At 41.9% G+C, this 19,936-nt stretch overlaps 1 protein-coding gene across 1 annotated transcript in view; it reads right to left on the bottom strand.

The window, feature by feature from the left end:
- Positions 1 to 7,750: 7,750 nt before the first annotated feature.
- Positions 7,751 to 19,936, bottom strand: part of LOC104484059 (transmembrane 9 superfamily member 2-like) — a 33,989-nt gene continuing 21,803 nt past the window's right edge. Inside the window, exons 13-17 of the mRNA XM_086756358.1 lie at positions 18,441 to 18,600; positions 17,706 to 17,857; positions 16,144 to 16,255; positions 15,569 to 15,740; positions 7,751 to 8,366 (exon numbers count right to left, since the gene is read on the bottom strand). Coding sequence (XP_086612484.1) covers positions 8,299 to 8,366; positions 15,569 to 15,740; positions 16,144 to 16,255; positions 17,706 to 17,857; positions 18,441 to 18,600 — 664 coding nt within the window. The 3' untranslated portion in view covers positions 7,751 to 8,298. The remainder of the gene's footprint in view (positions 8,367 to 15,568; positions 15,741 to 16,143; positions 16,256 to 17,705; positions 17,858 to 18,440; positions 18,601 to 19,936) is intronic.

Below are 19,936 nucleotides of genomic sequence, written 5' to 3'. Positions count from 1 at the left end.
ATTTTAAACCAACTAAAAACATTCAGGACGAGCAAGAAACCACAACACTTTGCCAAAGAAATAAAAGAAAAAAAAAAAAAAAAAAAAGAAATGTGACACAGACAGAGGGCTCAGCCCCTCCATGTCCCCAGAAGACCAGCGCTACAAGCAACAAGTAACCACCAGCTTTCCGATCCCCGTGGCTGTAAACAGGAGTTATTTAGCACTGATAAGCCTGTTACGTTGCAATTGTACCCTTCCACTTCCGAGCAGAGACAAGCAATAACTAATTAGCAGCAAACACTCTAATGGCCATTTCATCCTTACTCCAGCAATTAGACTCTTTCAGCCGAGAGGTCTGTCCCAGCGCGGCACAACTCATTAAGGGAAAGAGTCGGAGGAAACTCAGGAGCCATTCAGAGCTGAAAGAAGGGGGAAATAGAGAGGCCCGGTTCTGTGTGCCCTGTGGCAAGATCTGGCTGATTAGATTACCGCCAGCGTGTGATTTCGTACGCAGGGAGCATGTTTCTGAAGCCTGGATGCCTCTATCCAGTACATAAAGAGAATTACGTATAGCGTGCAGGAATGGTGTTTTAAAGTTGTTGATGGTGCAGCACATGGGAAGGCACCCCGCGCTTCCCAAGGGACACCTGCACTGGGCCAGGAAGGCCTGGCTGCTCCCACACAGCGCACGGCAGAGTGTCTGCCATGCAAAGAGGGAGCTGGATATAACAGCGGCCTGCTGGGTTTGTTTCTCAGGCCATAGACCTGCTCAGGGGCCTCAAAGGGATCTCCTTTCCAGCTGGTTTGGGGTCAACTCAGAAGTTTGGGAGGTAAAAGGCATCCTCCTCCCTATATCCCCCAACACAACATTGTCCTACGAGGTCTGCAGGAGTTCTCCGTTCCCACAGCCGCCCCAGTTGCCTCTTTCACAAAGTGCAAGACCTAAATACATTACAGGCCTATCTCCACTGGCCACAACACAGACCAGAGCGTGACAGGACAGAGCTAAGCATGACACGTGGCCTGAGGGCCTCTCCCATGCAACCAACGGCTGGTACCACATGCAACACCCAGCCACCCATGGCAGGGACATGCCAGTCCTGCCATCTCTGGGGGCCAAGCACCTTCCCCCATTGCCACTACGAGACAATTTGGATGCTTCACCACAAAGCCATTTGGTCTCAGTTAAGCCCAGGACAATCCTTTCCCCCACCCCAAGGTCCTGCAGAACCAGGGCCCTGCTGCTTTCCAGACAGTGTGTGTTTGCCAGCACCTGAGGGACTACCTGGTCTGGGGGTCCCCAGGCTTGCTGTGACAGTGGCATCGCAACCTGGGGACACCCTGCCAGGACACACCACAGCACCACCACCATCCTGCCCAGAGACACTCCCTGCTCCAAGGAAGCCTCCAAAATCAGCTCCCACCTCCCAGACGACCATGCAGCCTACCTCTGCCCAGGAAACCCCTACCCCAAGGCAATGGCACCACAGTTACTGCCCCAAATATCCCCTTTCCCCCACTCCCTTCCTTGAGAGCGTTCAAACAACTGTGGCTTGGTTAACTCACACCTTGTCCTGCTGCTTGGGACCAGCAGACACTCCAGCCAGAAGCCCAAAACACACATCCTGCCTCAGCTCCCCTTCTCACCACACCTGAAAGCCCTAACAACTTCAGGGAGTGTCACAGGGTCTTCTGGGCTTTGCTGCTTAACTGCCCTCAGCTGCACAATTAATACCAGTCCACCCAGTTCAGTACTTCCTCTTTTTGATGCTACAACCAGCTCGGCTCCTTCAGCCTGCCCTGCATGAAGTTGTTCACACAGCCCCCCTGATACACACACCAGACCATTTTACCTGTTTTTCCTCTCCCTCCCCTTCAGCTTCCAGAATTTCCATGGGACTTACTCCTGCAGCACGAGGTCACCCTGCAGTGCGTGAAGGATGATGGGTAGTAGTTTCAGCTGAAGTATCTGGCTTCTTTTTTTTCTCCTCCCAAGTAACCAAAGCTTCCCTGCTGATGCAACCTCCAAAGTAGGTGTTTGGAGAGGAGAGAAGGGAGGAAGATGGAAGCCAGCTGAAGCTGTGTGGAGCCTGAGGACTCACAGCCACCTGTGTGACCCCGCTTCCCCCAGCCTGGCTGGGAGCTCCCCGCTGCTGCCCCATACGCACCCCTCCCAGAGCGATGCCTGACCATGGGCAGCTGTTTCACCCTGCTTGAATGACACAGGACCCACCTGATGCTCACAACACTTCTCTTTCCACTCCCGGATCAATACCACTGAGAAACCCGGAGGGTCTCTCCTGCTGCTGCCCAAGAGCATCAGAGAACATCTGCTCGATGCATCCCACGCATCCGTGGCAAGAAGACCGGGTGACAAAACCCAAAATCTGAGTAGCTATAGCAGGCAGGATTGGGATCATCCTGAGGTGCCCAGTGCCAGCATCAGTAAGAAATCTGTCAGAAAAAGTACCCCATGCTAACTCACAGGGGAACCTACAAGTCAGCCCCTGCCAATCTGATGGATTGTCTCTTAATCTGGATTAAGTTTAACCCTGAGCACACAACCAGGCCATACAAAGCGAGGACCTGCGAATGTAAAGGTGCAAGCAGCATCTGCCAGGCAAGCTGAGCCAAACGCTGTCCCGGCTCCAGCGCAGTTTGGGGGAACCGCTTTCTCTCTGCTGGTGACAGCACCTCCAAGGTGACAGTGCTTTCCTACAAACCCTCCCAGAACACCCAGATGTTACTCACAGCGCTACTGCAGAAACCCCTGTGAGGAAGAGGCAGGGCTGCTGCAGCCACGGTGGTCTCAGGATGGTGGTGGGAAAGGCTCTCCAGGCAGAGGGAATGTCGTATTTAGCCAAATAATACACCCCAGCACCGCTCTGCTGGTCAGGCTGCTGAGGATGCTGTGGTGGCCACAGCCTGGCCCACCAGCAGCAGGCAGCGCAGGGTCCAACCATGGTGCCCAAAATGTATCTTTACTGTATTTCCTTTTGCCTGCAGCCTTCGTCCTTTGGGATGAGCGTTTCTGAGGTGCTGACATCAGACTGGTAGCTCCGACACAGTCCCGGATCCACCCACCAACAGCACTACTGGGATTTCCTATATTGCCCTTCCCCAGGAGAAGTTACAGCCTCGTTGAGAGTTTGGTTGCATATGTCTCTCATCTATTAATGGTAGCTCAAGAGGGAGATAAACATCCCCTGGATGTTCAAATACAATCCTCAGCCTGTAGAGTCCAAAGGATTTTTTGCCAGGCCTCCCACACCTTTTCATCTACTGCAGAGCCTGTCAAGGAGCAGCACGGGAGGGAAACGAAACCAGAAAATATGGGAGGCACATGTGCATATCTGATTAAGCCGACGTTTTATGATAAACAAAGCAGCTCAAGGGCCCTATTCTCTCTGCCTCTGTAATAAATCTCCCGGTTTTACTGTTTTATGATGTCAAACATCTAAGAGTTTTCCCTGAGTCGCAAACAGAACATAAATTACCTTGGGTAAACTCTGCAGACACTAACGTTATCTATAAAAATCCTGGCGCTAATAACTTCACAGGGCTTCCTATTTTGTAGGAGCAAAGCTAATTAGTGTGTGTAGCCTGTCACTGAAAGGCATCTAGATTAGGAAGATAAAGTACCACACTGTGAACTCCCTAGCTGTAGTTACTTTGGATCGCAAAATAGACAGTGACCCTGACCTGAAGTTTTGGGTACAGGCTTGCAGCATCTCAACAGCACATGAAAGACATCCACCCTGCTTTTATCCCAGCAAAGTTAAAGACATCTCACCCGGGTGTAAAGAAACCACGCTCAGAAGGGTGCACTGTCTCCAGGAGAGTTGCATCACTGGTTGTTATCCTAGGGGAAAGCCTAGGCTGTTGTTAAGCTCTTTTCCACTCGCTCTTTGCCATAAAAAGTCCATTCTCCGCAAGTAATCACACCGCGGTCAACTCATGACTTTGGCCTTAGTGAAGAGGCTGAAACAGTTTGATCTCACGTACATGGGACCTCGGGTGCTTGCTGCAAGGGCTGTGCCCTCCAGGACTCCCTCCTGGGCTTAGTTGCTGCAGGAGCATCCTGGAAAGTTCTGGGAATGGGTTCAGACCCTCTTTTTTACACAGCTTGGGCAGGAGGAGCTCTGCTCAGGGTAGAATGGTGGCCCCAGCCATGAGAGAGAAAGGGAAAACAAAGGCCACATAAGGCCAAAGCCACCTGCACCACCCTGGGTGCCTTTTCTAAAAATAATGGTGAGTGCACACAGTTCATACATAATAAAAATAGGAATATTGAAATGACTCAGCTCCATGACATGAGTTTAGCAGACACTGTTTTTAAGACTTAGATTTAAGTTTAGTTGAGTTAAACAAGTCATAGTGGCAGGTGAAGAACACAGTGGCTTCACATTTCTGTTCTTAAGTCTGGAAGCACCAGCAGCTGTTCTGTAGAAATGCAGTGATTTCATTCCTGCTTGCAGGGGAAAATGCAAAGTAATGTAAGACTGGTCAGAGAAACAGTGACACCTGTGCTGAACCTCACTACTTTGTTTCCACTAGCTTTGGTGAGATGAGCTTATGGGAACGGAACTGGACATCCGAACATCTCATGAAGGACTATGGAGGACAGACCTCCATGAGAAAATCACCCATCGAAGAATCATCCTTTCCTCACAGTTTCTGACCAGCATGACCTAACATTTCTCCATCCCCTTCAGAAGCCATTTGCCATCTCCCCAACTCTTACAGTGGAAAACGCCTAATATTCTTTCTTTGATGCATGATTTTCACAGCTGGATCTTTGTGTGGTGATTGCTGTTGAAGATCTTATCCATAGGTTCCAGAAGAGATCCCATGCCTTCACTAGCATTTAACCGCTGGCAAAGTTTGGTTTAGATTTTCTCTCCCCTAGTCCTTTGCAACAGACCTCTAAACATTTGAGCTATTGGGATAGCAGAGTTAATTCTGAGAAAAATTTTACATGTGAACATGACTGTGTTACCAAATACAAAAGCACAACTGGTATAGGGAACATCAAACAAGCCACTGAAGAAAAGTTTGTGGTTGTTCATCAAACATCCTTCCATCACAACTAATCACGAATAGGCCACACGTCCCCAGCTCCCCCTCAGCAGCACTGTCTACAGTCCCTAAGGAGATTTACACAGGTACAGGCAGGAATCCTGTACACGTTCTGCACCTGACTCCCACCCTCTCTGTACACCAGCGTGGCCTTGTTCCTGGCATTTACATTCAGGAAGGAATGTGAGGCTGTGTCTGTTCAACGCTGTTCAAGCAAGTGGAATGAAATGTAAAACATCAGCACCGAAATCCCTCCTTTCTCCTCCTCTCTTTGAGGTTCTGTTGTAACTTGTCAAGTTTCACTTAAAATATGACAAACATGACATTCTACAAAGTCTGCTGGATTGGGGCGGTTATTACAAGACGACTCTTACACAGGAGATGTTTTACTTTGTCTGCTGCAACTCCATTACTGGGAGCATTGTAAAATGCAAAGTAGATGCCTACACACACACTTCAGAAAAGCTAAACAGCCAATTTATTTCTTTTTTTAAAGAAGGCAGGGAGGTCTGAGTATCTGCAACAGAATAGGGAATGCTTTACTAACCCCATTGTTCTAATGAGAGTCAACGAATAATGGTTATTTCCATGTGACACCAGTTACTGGTCATCTGAGCCCCTTACTGATCATTTCATCTTCAAAACCCATGGCTGACTCAACACGGAGTGGACAAGATCCTCACTCATAGTTTTAAAAACTTCCAAACAGTGCCGAGAGTCGCTATACATACTACAGCCCATTCTGTGCCCAATAAAAAAACCAATAAAATTGTCTACTACTTTCTGGCTAGGGCTTACATCACCTTTAAACTGAGACACGCTCGTAACAATTCGTATTTAACTTACAGCCTGGTGGCTTGCTCTACAAGTGCAAAGCCAAAAGAGGACTTACAGCTTTTCCTTGGTCAAAAAAAGATTGTAGAAAATTCTGAGGGCTTATATCATGATTCTTTGCAAACAGCATGCATCTCAGACATGGAGCCAGCAAAAATAGTTAGGTGCAGAGGGCTTCAAGAGATGAGAATTATGCCAGATTAAAAAATCTATTTAAAAAAAAAAATCCTGCTTGAGAACGACCGATTCTACTTTCATGGCTTTGGCTCTAGACTACCAGCAAGCTTCAGAAACTCACTTAACCCAGTTTCTACTTTTTAGCTCACTAGTAGTCACAGTAAAAGCACCGTAAACATTTTTTTTGCCCCTTGTGGAATGTGTACTTATTAATCTGGCAAAATCTCCTGCTGGGATTTTATGCCAATTGTAGCTCCAAATTCTCTTCTGAATTCATTTCCCTTTGAGTTTTACATGTTCAAAAGCATCTTCAACCAACAACTCTTTTTTGTTGTTGTGGTTTTAAAAAATATCCAATTAAAAAAAAACACTTTAAACACAAGATTTAATAGGAAAGACCTTTTTAAACAGAGCAGCAGTGATTTCAACACAAGTATGAAATATTTAACAGAGTGCATGGTGCTCTTGAACCTGTGGATAACTGCAAGCTGCTTTCTCTAGTGGCACCCCTGTAGTTTTCCACCTCTGGGAGGGAACACAAAGGAAATGGAGATTTTGGTGGTAGGGAGAAAAAACATTCAGGAGGCCAAGTTGCTGTCAAGAGCATACCTGAACCTCACTTGAAACAATCTTTATTGTAGCCAGCTCCTCCTCGTACACTAACGCTTGGCTCTTTTTATTAAGCTGCCTAAAGCCTCATTTTCATGCCACTGTCACTGTTCAGAAGATGCAGCCTGGTACTCATCCCAGCTTAGCCAGGTGATCTGTCCCACACTTAGTAACCTGGAAGGAACAACTACACTTGAAATCCTCATAGCAAATATTACATTTTGGAAAGGATATTAAACATTAATTACAATTACCTGGTATTTGTATGACTACGAAAAGATATGGAGTCATGTTGGGTCTTGTTAAATTGTGGGCTTAGACACTGAAAAGCAGCTTCCAGCGATGAATGTTTCCATATGCCAGTTAATAAGCTTTGAGTATTTCACCCATTAATCTGAGTGAACATCCCCTTATTCATCTCCAACAGGGTCAGTAACACAGCCGTTTGAATTCAGCGTCTGAAGTGACTTTCTGCTCAGCTTCAAGTGCAACTGAAGATTTTGGGGAGCTTCCTTAAAATCCTGACATTCCTGAGGAATGCCTTATAACTGAAGAGGCTATTAAGATCTTACGTAATCCAGCATTTAAGCACACACAAGCTCTGCAGAGCAGGAGGAAAGGCTCCACCTTTAAGAATCACTCATTCCCAAGCCCACTAGATTCATGGCTAAACTTCCCAGCAAGCTGCACACAGTCTTCACTGGCTGATGAGGAGTGAGGTGTGTGTTTCAGGGGACTGAAAAAAAAAAAAAAAAAAAAGGAAAAGGGTTTTGCTCTTTGATAGAAAGTAATTGTTTGCCCAGGAAAAAATATTTTGGGGAAAGCTAGAGTAAGCGCACAGCTGAGGCACAGGTAACGGCAGCAGCAGCTTCAGAAGCCTCTGCCCTTCCTACAGCCATGGATTCAAGTGACCTACCAGTCCTTCTGCTCACACAGAAAATTTGCAGCCAAAGTCACAGCCAAACTGCTTATAAACAACATGAAACTTGAAAGCTATCAGCTGGTCAAACTAATGTGACCTGGGTCCAAGTAGCGAAAGCCTAATTAACAAGAAAGGAGAGAAGTAAGGTAGAGTTGTGCAGTTTTATTTGAACAAAAACCAGTGTCGATATTTTTAATAAAGTCTACATTACACTAAATGCATGTACATTTGTAAGAAGATATCTAGTTGTAAAGAAGGTGCAGGATAATATGTACAATCATAGTTAAGTTAAAAAAATTCACATTTTACATAGATTTACTTGACAGTCCTAGGCTTTCATGGTATATAAATGGTAACCAAAAGAGGTAACAAAAAAAAAAATAATCACAAGGAATTTCAGCTGGAGGACTGTATAATGCACTCATTTTTCAAACAAACTAGTTTAGAGAATTTTTATTTGTCCTAAATCAAATTTTGCATATATTTTTTTGAATTATTAGAATTAACATGTTCAAGGAGTATACTGGTGTAAACATTTTTCCAATGGTGCTATTTCCTTCCATAAAAATCGATATTATATGCTGCAGTCCACTCTTCAGCTTTCACAAATAAGAATTACACAGGATGTTTTTCCATACATGGTAAAAATTATCAAACAGCAAGGGAGATATGTTCAAAAGCCACTTTGAAGCTTTTCAGTCCACTTTCACAACACTGTAAATCTTACTTACAAACCAGAAGCAGGCAAAAAATCCAATAGTCCCTAAAATGAGAAAGTGAAAATGGTTAGTTTACCTTCCAGTTTGCTCGTAGAGAAAAATCTAACAAGTACTTCCCAGCAGGACAGAATATAACACTGTAATCCAGTTAACTACCCAGAATAACAGGACCCGTTAAATTTAACACCACACATTCATCCCTCAGCTAAGCTATTGATCTATATCAAAGACGATGTCCAGGACCAGGCTGCTCGACGGACATTCGTACCACTGAAGGTGATGCCACTATCACCACCAGCAAACACACAAGTACCATTTAAGAAACTGACTTTTGTACACACACAAAGTCAGCTCATACCTGGGTTTTTTAGGACTGCAATAGTTCACAGCCATCTATGAATTACGCCACAAAACAAGGTCTTGGGAAAAGTCACCTGCCTCAGTTTTCTGTTCGTCATACTCTATTTATACTCAAGAACAGGGAACTTCGTACTCTGTATACCCTGCTACTTCCTTTTGCTAAAGCAACGCTCTGAGTGTTACAGCAGCTGGGAAAAGCATCAAATGAAACCAGCAGTGACAAAACAAAACACATAATTGTGTAACGTGCATCCAAGTTGCAGATTTTCTTGTCACAGGTCACTATGGATAATAATACATACACCAGTTTGAGCAACTGAACATTCACAAAGAAAGAAATACAAAGGCAAGTTTGACGATGACACCAAGCTGTGTGGTGCGGTCAACATGCTGGAGGGAAGGGATGCCATCCAGAGGGACCTTGACAGGCTGGAGAGGTGGGCCCGTGCCAACCTCATGAAGTCCAATCAGGCCAAGTGCAAGGTCCTGCACCTGCGTGGGGGCAATCCCAGGCACAAATACAGGCTGGGCGCAGAATGGATTGACAGCAGCCCTGAGGAGAAGGACTTGGGGGTACTGGTGGATGGAAGGTCAACATGAGCTGACAATGCACCCTTATACACGGACCAGAAAGCCAACCGCATCCTGGGCTGCATCACAAGAAGCGTGGCCAGCAGGTTGAGGGAGGTGATTCTGCCCTTCTACCCAGCTCTGGTGAGACCCCAGCTGCAGCACTGCATCCAGCTCTGGAGCCCTCAACATAAGAAGGACGTGGACCAGCTGGAGAAGGTCCAGAGGAGGCCACAAAGATGATCAGAGGGCTGGAGCACCTCTCCTGTGAGGACAGGCTGAGAGAGTTGGGGCTGTTCAGCCTGGAGAAGAGAAGGCTCCAGGGAGACCTTATAGTGGCCTTCCAGGACCTAAAGGGGGCCTACAGGAAAGACAGGAAGAAACTCTTCAGCAGGGCCTGTTACGATAAGACAGGGGGTAATGGTTTTAAAATAGAAGGAAAGAGATTCAGATTAGATATTAGAAAAAGATTTCCTACGCTGAGGGTGGTGGAACACTGGCACAGGTTGCCCAGAGAGGTGGTGGATGCCCCATCCCTGGAATCATTCAAGGCCAGGCTGAACGAGGCTCTGAGCAACCTGATCCGGTTGGAGATGTCCCTGCTCCTGGCAGGGGAGTTGGACTGGATGGCCAACCCAAACTATTCTGTGACTCTATGATTAGAGAGACACCATTTCAAGTGCTAAAAGAGCCACTGCGCCACAGCTAAAGGGAGGCTGGGAGAAAGTACCAGTACATGCTTGCCCTGTTCTCATATCCCTTCCTGGGAGTACTGCTGCCAGTGTGCTTGGGTAGCAACGTGTGGTCTGGTTTGGTACAGCCTTCCTTGATTTCTCATCCACCCAGCTCTTTAGTCATCCAACAGCTGGAGAAAGAAACCCCACAGCTACCTTCTGGAGTGACTTTAGGCCATATGTCACGTCCTGCAGCTTCAGTTAGCACAGAACAGAGTAAGATGATGGAGAGAGATGACAATGAATGAGATTAGTCTATATCAATTTTCTATTTTTAGGCTGAAGAACAAGTCTGTAGTTTTCACCCCACCCCACAGTCACTATCACAGGGCAACTGCAAAGACATTGTCTGTCATGTTTATTTTTAAATTACTTTAAGACCTTAGTATGCAAGGAAACACTGAGTCCCATACAATTAATTAAGTCTTAAGCCTCTACGAGAAGTGATGCATTGTTCTTCATGCTTTTACCTAGGGGTAAAGTGCCACACAGATGTTAAGCCTTACCAGCTACAAAAGGGAAGGTTTCAGTTTCAGCTGAACTCACTCTCGAAGACACAACTACACGCCAACCCTGTGACAGCCCTTAGCAGCTACATGATAGGCACTTGCAAGATCACACACTCAGCTCCTCCAGTTTTAAATTAATCCTTTTCTGTTTGTATAGCCCATGTTTAACATCAGCTCCAACTCCTTTCACTATTTCATTGTGCCTGGTTTACTAACTAGGAGGTTCTTTATTAAGCACTTGTCTTTTCTACATTCATTATATTTCTGTCTTTCCAACCACATCTACACATTTGATGAGTGAGGAACCTGTCTTTGGATGCTTATTATCTAGATGCCAATTCTTGCGTTCTTCGTGCTACCATGTATATTTGCAGTTAAAGGCTTTTTGACATCCTACTATTATATGCCACAGATTACCCTCTCCCTGCAAGTTTGCAGTTATCATCCTCTGAAACAGTAGGAGACGGCAGATTTACTGCTGTTGATAGATCAGACACCAACCACAGAAGGAATTTAATTCCTTTGTAGGCTTGACATCACTTAGTCTTTGCAGTTTATGGTCAATTCTCGCTCCTTCCTACTGTGTCCAATACTCCAATATCAGCATTGTTACTCTAAGCCTTACTCTCATGGTTTTTTCCTAATAACAGTTCTCAGCATCTGCCTTCTGCTTGTTTTTATAATATAGCACACTTTGAGCCTTTTATGGCTTTGAAAGCAATGTTTCTTCCAAATGTTTAACAGATGAGATAGTTAAGATATCTGCTGTTCTAGAAAAAGAAATGTAGTACTGTAACAAAAATGCATAACTTTAACACAAGAATGAGATTTTCCAGTTTTCTGAGGATGCCATAACTTAATATGGGAACACACTCTAAATCCGCAGCATTTTCCCCCAATCTTTGTTACTCTGAATCTTTCTGATACACCAGCTTTCTATAAAACACAGCCTCATTCACAGTAGAATCTGAAGACTTCATACTGTGAATAAGCATTTCATCTATAAACAGTTTTTCACAGGTTTCAGTAACACTGATTTTTCAGCTTCCTTCCTAAAAAAAGTCTGTTTAGCAAATCAAAGACAAGTGCTCCCCGATTATTTTTTAAACTTCATCAGAAATTTTGCCAACGTAGTGGAACTAGAGTAAGACTACGCTTCCTAACACAAGCGGTGATGTTCGTCAGACACCAGATTTGAATCATGAACTTAGAAGCTCAGGAGAGAAAGGCTTAGACTCATCACCAAGATACTGCTTTGTATATTCGGTACCGTTTCTGGTCAGTAGTTTCCTCCTGCTGTTACCTCCACATCAATAATTAGAGCTTACCAGTACTGTAACTTGGATAGCTCTATGGACCAGAAACTTCAAAAAGAGCATCAAACTACGGACCCCAAAAGTACCTCTCCTAAACAGGATACTTAATGCTCAAAGACCAGAATGGTTTAAAAGGTGCAGGCAGAATCACAGGTTGAAAATCTACCTCAAGAATCCAACTGCAGATTTGGAAGTGAGAATTAATCACAGCAAATCAACCAAGCATTTTTAGTTTCAGTTAGGGGTTTTTTGTGTTTTCTGGTTTTGGTGGTTTTTTGTGGGTTTGGTTTTTTTTTGGTTTTTTTTTGTTTGGTTTTTTTTTTTAAGTAACACAGACCAAACACTCAGATTAGGAACTGCCAAAAGCTCAGGTCAGCACAGAGTTGTGTTGGTATTACAAAGTAAGTATTAATAGACAGAAATTAATGTAAGTTAAGGAAACATTATTTATAAGCTGCTTTAAGTTGTATAGCTGTTTTACCCACAGGATTGCTTATAGTACTGCAGCAAAAAGCTTAATTTTTTTTTGAAGAATGTAAGCAGTGTTTTTTTTTAAAAAGCCATTAAAAGAATTCTAACAGCAAGTACTTAAAAAACCCAAACTCCAAACATATAAAAAACTCCCACTAGTTGAAAGAGTTGATACCTCAAAAAATATTTTCTGATTGGCCTAAATTCCTTTCCATTGCAAGGTTTTTACAGCTTTCATATGCACAGAAAGCTAGCATCTCACTAGGTAAGAGAAAGTTATTAGTAAACTAGTTTAAACTTCCAATTAAAAACAAGGATTATTGCACAGAATAATGCCAAAATACATTAAGCAGATTGTTCTGCTCTATTCATTTCTTCTAGCTTTATTGTTTAATGAAGAAAAAAGAATTCAAAGCACGGACAGATTGTAAGAAAGCAAATAGAAAAGCACTCTGCACTTGCCTGATACTTCTTATGTACCTTAAAAGCTCTCTGTATCATACTGGTTTCAATCACCGCACAGTGGTGGGTGCTTCAGAATCTCAGATTCTAAACACAACCTACCCAGAAGATCAAAACTCAATTTTGAAAATGGCATTAACTCACAAGTGAAAATGATGTTCAAAAATAGAGGTCACTGTAAAGCAACATGCTTTGACTATGTTCAGCATTTTTTTGTCTCCTAGCATAAAATGCATGTAATCTTGTAGCTATCCCCATTCAACCACACTTACTATTTCGTGAAGGATTAGCTGCACTTTGTACATTAAAATAAAATTGTCTTGTTTGGGTGTGCACATTAATTGTTAGATTTCACTGGTCAGATTATATTATTGTCATTATTGCCGTACAAGCATTCAGTTCCCATTTACTTATTCATTACGCTCTCTTTTGTAATGGTCCCAGTAACACAACACACCGCCACGTAGGAGGTATTAACGCTGCCCTTTATACTTCTGTCACAGTTGCTGAGACCTAATAGGCAAGAATAGAGAAAACCAAAATACCTAGTGCTAACTTAAGTGGAACAGATCAAGGTCCCATTTTGGGAACATACACGCAGGAAGAATACTATTAATGCAAGCAGTGTGCAAAGTTACGCTAGCAAACTCCCTCACCTCCATAAACTTGAAGGACTGAACTCTTATTTTCCAAAGGAAGTGCTATTAAGGAATATCTTACAAAACAGAGCAAGGTTAGGTGTCCTCTGCTTCAGTCATCTATCTAGAATAGCTTAGCTTTCAGCTCCACCCCCCCCCAAAAAAAAAAAATCAACTGTCAGACTAAATATGGGGAAAAAAATTATCACAGCATTCTACATTAGCAAGGATTTATTACACTTCACATACCTATTATACCCATTGCCTTTCTAGTGACTACCTATTTTATTACATGCAAAAAAAAAAAAAAGGGACCATGTAGCAGCTTTCCTCATGAACTATAAATGCAGCACAGCCACCACTATTGTGGTTCCATTTCAAAAGAAAAAAAAAAAAAAGACACTGCAAAAGTAACAGCAGTGCAGTTTATTATTGTACTTTTGAGGCCTTGCTGGCCTCCACATCAAGAACTCCAGGATCAGCACATCTGAAGCTTTTAATACCATTTCAGCAGCTGCCATGACAATTTCAATTACCATTTTATATATGAAAGGGATATTTTTAATTCTACCAATTTGCATCTTGTAAGTGAAATTGAAATTGGCAGAATAGCAACTAACCTATGCTAAAACCCAGACACATATTAACATATTGCTTTAGTTTAAAAGTAATTAAAACATTTTAGATGATAGTTTGGAGGGGTTTTTAAAAATATCTATAGATATATATTATAAAGGACATCTGGAGCTTGTCTGTTTTGCCAGGATTTAAGCAGGGGTTTAACTGGCAATATGCCAACTTCTATGTTTGCCTTCTAATAATTAAAAATTAGAAGAATTAAATCCTCCTCTTTTTTTTCAACTTCTTTTTAATTTTTTTTTTTTTTTACTTTCTTTTGAAGAGACAGGTCTAAATAACAAACAATAAAAATCTAGCAATAAGCACCAGTTAATGTTATTAGATATAATTTCTACAGAGTAATTGCTTTGTTCGAACACATACAGTAATTCTCTTCAGTGTTTTATTACTAACAGTGCTTTTTTTGCCTCATATCAATCAGTATTAGAGGCAATAAAGATGAAAGAGGTCCTTCTCACTGATGAACTGACAAACTTGAAGTTTGATGCTAAGACTTACTTTCATTACTCATTTTAGCCACTCTTTTTTAACTGCATCGAGGGAGTTAAGTGACACATTTCATAAAGGCACACAAAGTAATTACAGCAGGTTGCCATAATCAGGCAGAAGATGTTAAGAAGTAACAATACAAATCATCATACCATGCAGAGAGATTTTCTGTTACAAATCTTATAAGTGACCGTAAAAGTTGGTTTTATGAAAAACACATTACAGATGAACTAGCATGTTCTCTAGTTCTACCACTTCATGATGCTAGGCAGAGTGATACATAAAAGATCTGACTTCATGTGTTAAAACTACACACACAATAGCAGCAGTATGATGAACACCAACACAAAATGCTCCTGGCTATTTTCAAGGGCCAGTACCCTTCAAAGAGCTTCTAATTTCATCTAACACATGGTAAATCTGGCATAAATTTCACATCAAATCAACCTCAAAATTATAGTTTGAGCCAAGTGATTACGAACATTAGCGTAATTCTGTAGAAGACGCTTAGTCTGCATTAATAACATCAGAAAAGTTGGACTACTAGAGAGATGTATTTCAAACAGGTTCCTCCAGTTAAGGTACAGTCCTGCCATTAAGAAGTGGCACTTAACGAGCAAGTAAGACCACCTCTAACAGCACTAGAACTCTCTATTGTCAACATTCACTTTTTTCCCCAGCACCAAACCTACTTTGCTGGCTAATAGTGAAAGATGAACACATCTTTTATTCTGCATTTGCAGAGTGCGATCTCTCTAACTAGAATTACAACTAGATAGAACCAATTACAAAATCCAGAATCAAGTTAAACATCCCTGATATTAAAGTGAACAAGGATGGCACTTTGAAAGTATAATGGTTTAAACTCACTGCTAATATAATATGCAATATTAAAGAATATCTTAGTCTGATGTGTGGTGTCACAAACCATATAAGTAACACTGTCTAAAGAACCATAAATTGTATTTAATGTTTTGGATAGTCTAAATTTCACCTAATGCTTCTCATTTCAAAAACAGAGATCTCTGCATTCCTTTTAGTTTGAACAACGTACTTACCTGTGAAAAGGAAAAAAATCAAGACCATGATCATTGTGTAACCAAAGTATAAAATGGTGCTAGCAGTTCCTGTTATCTGGAGCTTAGAGAAGAAGTAATGAACTGCATAGATGAAGAGATAAACTGCTGTAAAGCTGCTCGTCAAGAATGATCGCCACCACCAATGATAATCCTGAAAGAAACAAATCATTCAGTAAGATATATCACATAGAAAACAGAATATAAACAAGCTGGTTAAAAAGTAACATTGTCTTATGAAATACATTTAATTATTCAAAACAAAAAAATTCCAACATAGAAAAAAGTAGCTATGTGCTTTCTCAAAGTCAGCTGTATTGCTTTCACTATGAACATTAAATTATTCTAAGATCAAGGCTGTTTATTTTTGCTTATCTGCTGCAAACAGTGGATTTTGAAGCAAAAGGCACATTTCAGAAGAGTGGCTAAGACAAGCGTGCCAAGGCCTGACAATACAATCCACTCACAGTGTCCAGCACATCAGTGTTATAAGAACACCTCAACTCTCTAACATCTCCCAGCTACAAACGGTATCTATATCAAAACTGTACTTTTACCTCTGCACACAGATGGAAGTAGCACAGCAAAACTGTAGCCTCAGAACACGTAATTAGAAGAATTATAAAAACTAGGAACAGGAAACCAAACATGTAGTACATCTGATGAGACCTAAAATAAATAAAAACAAGAGTTTAATTTCTGGTTGAAGTTTTCTGAGTTAATTTACAGTCCTACTTGGCCAGATACTAAGCTAATTAAAACAAACAAACAGAATCCACACCACTGGGGTAACTTTGTCTGTACCATTATTGGCTGATTCATAAAAAGCTTTTTTCTCTCTATCTGAATGTATTCTGTAAATAAAACCTCTGCTCAAAGTCCTCAATTATACTTCCCTTGAAACGAGCTTCAATCAGCTTTCACAGAGAACAGTTATGGGCAGTTTCCAGAAATGTTTATCACTTCAGGTCTCCTTTAGCTTCCCTAACACTTGCGTTACCTGCACTCTTCCCCACTTACAATACCCACTTCCTTCCTGTTACTGCAGCTAGGTTTCCCAAGCATCTGTGTCTCTTCACTACATCCAACCAGATGCTCCTCCACTTCCAGTCTACCTGCAGACCAAGTCTGACTCCAATACAAGAGCTAACCAAACACCAAAATACTCAAGAAAAAAAAAAATTAAGGGAAATATGCTCGTTTACTTTTAATCTGGTGTCTTTCAGATAAGGGAAGTAACCAAATCAACTTTATTGAGTGATAGTGAAAATTACTGCGGTGTAAGATTTGACAGAGGGAGTGGAAGTCGCACGTTCCCTCCATGCTTCCCCCTTCTGTAGGATAAATAATGAGAAACAATTTGGGAATTCAGTAATTTCAGCTGCAAAAGCCTAGAGTGTGCCTGTTTGTCAGCTGATTACATTTTCCACCATAGCTATATTACATGGTTTCTACTTTTGTTGAAGACTAATGTGAAAGGATAACAAATCTAATATATTAGCATTGAAGAACTGAATTAGAAAACTGTTCTATAAGCAATCCCAACATAAACAGAGGACACTTTAACCTAAAGGTGCCCACTTTTTAATGTTTTCCATTGAACAACAATACATTCAACATTTCACATTTACATTGTTAAAGTTATGAAAGATTGCACCGATTTGATTTTCTATGCACCTGCTTAACTAGGTTTTGACAAGATTTGGGAGTGGTGTGGATGTTTCACAGGGAGTGGAGTCTGTTTTGCAGAACATGGAATCCCAAATTCTTGACCTGATTCTGATTTAATAGCTGAAACTGCCAGATTATATTCATTTCATAAATCATAATATAGTTACACAAGTGATTAGGCTCTATGTAACCACAACAGCATGAAACTATGTTTGTACTGTTCAGAGCCCAAAAAAGAAGGAAACAAGACTCAAATTTCATACTTTGCAGTTCTCATTAAGAACAATTAGTTTTATAATTTCTAAGCACAGGAACAAATATGCAGATTCTGGAAATTCCACAAGAAGATAAAATTTTTAAGAATTAGTTTATTCCTCATTAATTGGTTTGGGATTAAACTGTATCAAACCAGCATAACTAGAACAGCAACAAAAGAAGTGCTACTCACCAAATGCTATTCAGAATGAAAAAAAGCTGAATAAAAATACAGCCAAAGGGCAAGATACCACCCATTACGATGCCAGGCAACGGCTTTGTGAAAAAGGACTGTTCTGGAATTTGGCGAGGAATCTGATTTGTACGAACTGGATGTTCAATAGGCTTCAAAAGAAATTAATATAAATAAAAGATAAGTTGTTACATCACAAATAAGATTACTTTTCCCTAATAGTAGCATCTAAAGATTTGAAAACATAACTTTATTTTCATCCATAAACCATCACAAGTTACCAAACCAAAAAACTATAAACTTGATATACCTCACACTTTACACATTCCAACTATTGGCCAGTAAGAAAGTCAGAATATGAAGGAAAAATCTGTTCAGTCCTTAAAAAACTCCAACTTTTTCTTAGTTGTCCAGCATTATCTCAACTAGTGAAGTACAAATCTGGGTATTTTGGAAGTACTACTTAAAAAATGAAACTGCTGAGGTATTACTGAAGTACAAAAGGCAAGCAAGATCTCCAAGGGCACTATCAAATTCTGATTTTAGTGAATGGACAGAAAAAAAGTTCAGTGTGACATTAGAAACACACATTCTGTTTCAAAATCATGACAAAGTGAAATACCATTTTACAGTCACAGGGCCATAGATGTTTTAATCCAGTTCTTGTATGCTTAGGGATCAATGGCTCAACTAAGAGGACAGGCATATTTCAAATCTGTATTTAAAGAGTCCTACCTTCTCTTTGAAGCCAAAATATGCACCAACAAAGGTTAGTGGGACTGAAATTCCAAACCACATAGCTAGGATAGCAACCAAAGTGCCAAAAGGGATAGCAGCTGAGGATCCTTTCACCCACAGAATGAGATTCATAATGAAGAAATCAGCAAAGACAATTCTGAAAAAAAAAAAAAGATATTACAATATTCATGAAAGAATAAATATTAGTCAGTATTTAAAAAACCAAAACACATAAGTTAAAAGTCTGCATCAGAAAAATGTAGCTTCTTGCAATCTGTCATTCCCCAACACTCCTAGTTACTTCCAACAATAGTGGAGTTAACGTAAAAATGCTTGTAGCATCCAACCCTTCTAATGCAAGTATCTATGGTAAAGGCACTATTCAAACAGAGACTCTGCACATAAAACCAAAAAGCAACAGAAACATTCAATTTTAAAAATCTATACAAAGAATGCCAGAAAATAAAATAAATAATGGAACAGAGTATTTCAGTTGGAAAGGACCTACAACGATCATCTAGTCCAACTGCCTGAGCAGTGCAGGGCTGACCAAGCTAAAGCATGTGGTTACAGGCATCGTCCAAATGCCTCTTAAACACTGACAGACTCGGGGCATTGACCACCTCTTTAGGAAGCCTGTTCCAGTGTTTGACCACCCTCTCGGTAAAAAAATGCTTCCTAACGCCCAGTCTAAACCTCCCCTGAAGGCAGCTGTGAACCATTCCCACGCATCCTATCACTGGGTAACAGTGAGAAGAGCTCAGCACCTCTCTGCACCTCCCCTCCTCAGAAAGCTGTCGAGAGCAGTGAGGTCACTCCCCAGCCTCCTCTTCTCCAAACTGGAAAAGCTCAAAGTCCTCAACAGCTCCTCCTAGGCCGCTCTTCCCAGCCCTTTCACCAGCTTTGTTGCCCTCCTCCGGACACACTCAAGAACCTTCCCATTCTTCTTAAATTGCGGGGCCCAGAATCACACACAGTATTCAAGGTGAGGCTGCACCAAGGCTGAATACAGCGGGATAATCGCCTCTCTTGACTGGCTGGTTATGCTGTGTCTGATGTGCCCCAGGATGTGGTTTGCCAAGGCTCACTGCCGGCTCCTGCTGAGCCTGCTGCCCACCAGCACCCCCAGCTCCCTTTCTGCAGGGCTGCTCTCCAGCCACTCCCCTCCCCATTTAGACTTGTGCCCGGTGTTACTCCATCATAGGCGCAGGATTTGGCATTTAGACCATTAATCACAGCCCAATGCTCCAGTCTATCTAGATCCCTCTGCAAGGCCTCCTGTCCCTCAAGAGGACCAGCAACACCTCCCAGTTTGGTATCATCAGCAAACTTGCTAATGGTGCATTCAACACCTGCATCCAGATCGTTGATCATTGAGCAGCACTGGCCCTAGAACTGAACCCTGAGGAACACTGCTGGTGAGTAAAAAAAAAAAACCACCTCTTTCCTGTTATTGCCAGTCATTTAATTCCTTTATTTAGGTCCTTTATATC

This window comes from Chlamydotis macqueenii, chromosome 11 (genome assembly GCF_036417535.1).
Source record: "Chlamydotis macqueenii isolate bChlMac1 chromosome 11, bChlMac1.mat, whole genome shotgun sequence".
NCBI classification, from domain to species: Eukaryota; Metazoa; Chordata; class Aves; order Otidiformes; family Otididae; genus Chlamydotis; species Chlamydotis macqueenii.
The sequence above is the reverse complement of the archived record's forward strand: the minus strand, read 5'-3'. Positions and strand labels throughout refer to the sequence as shown.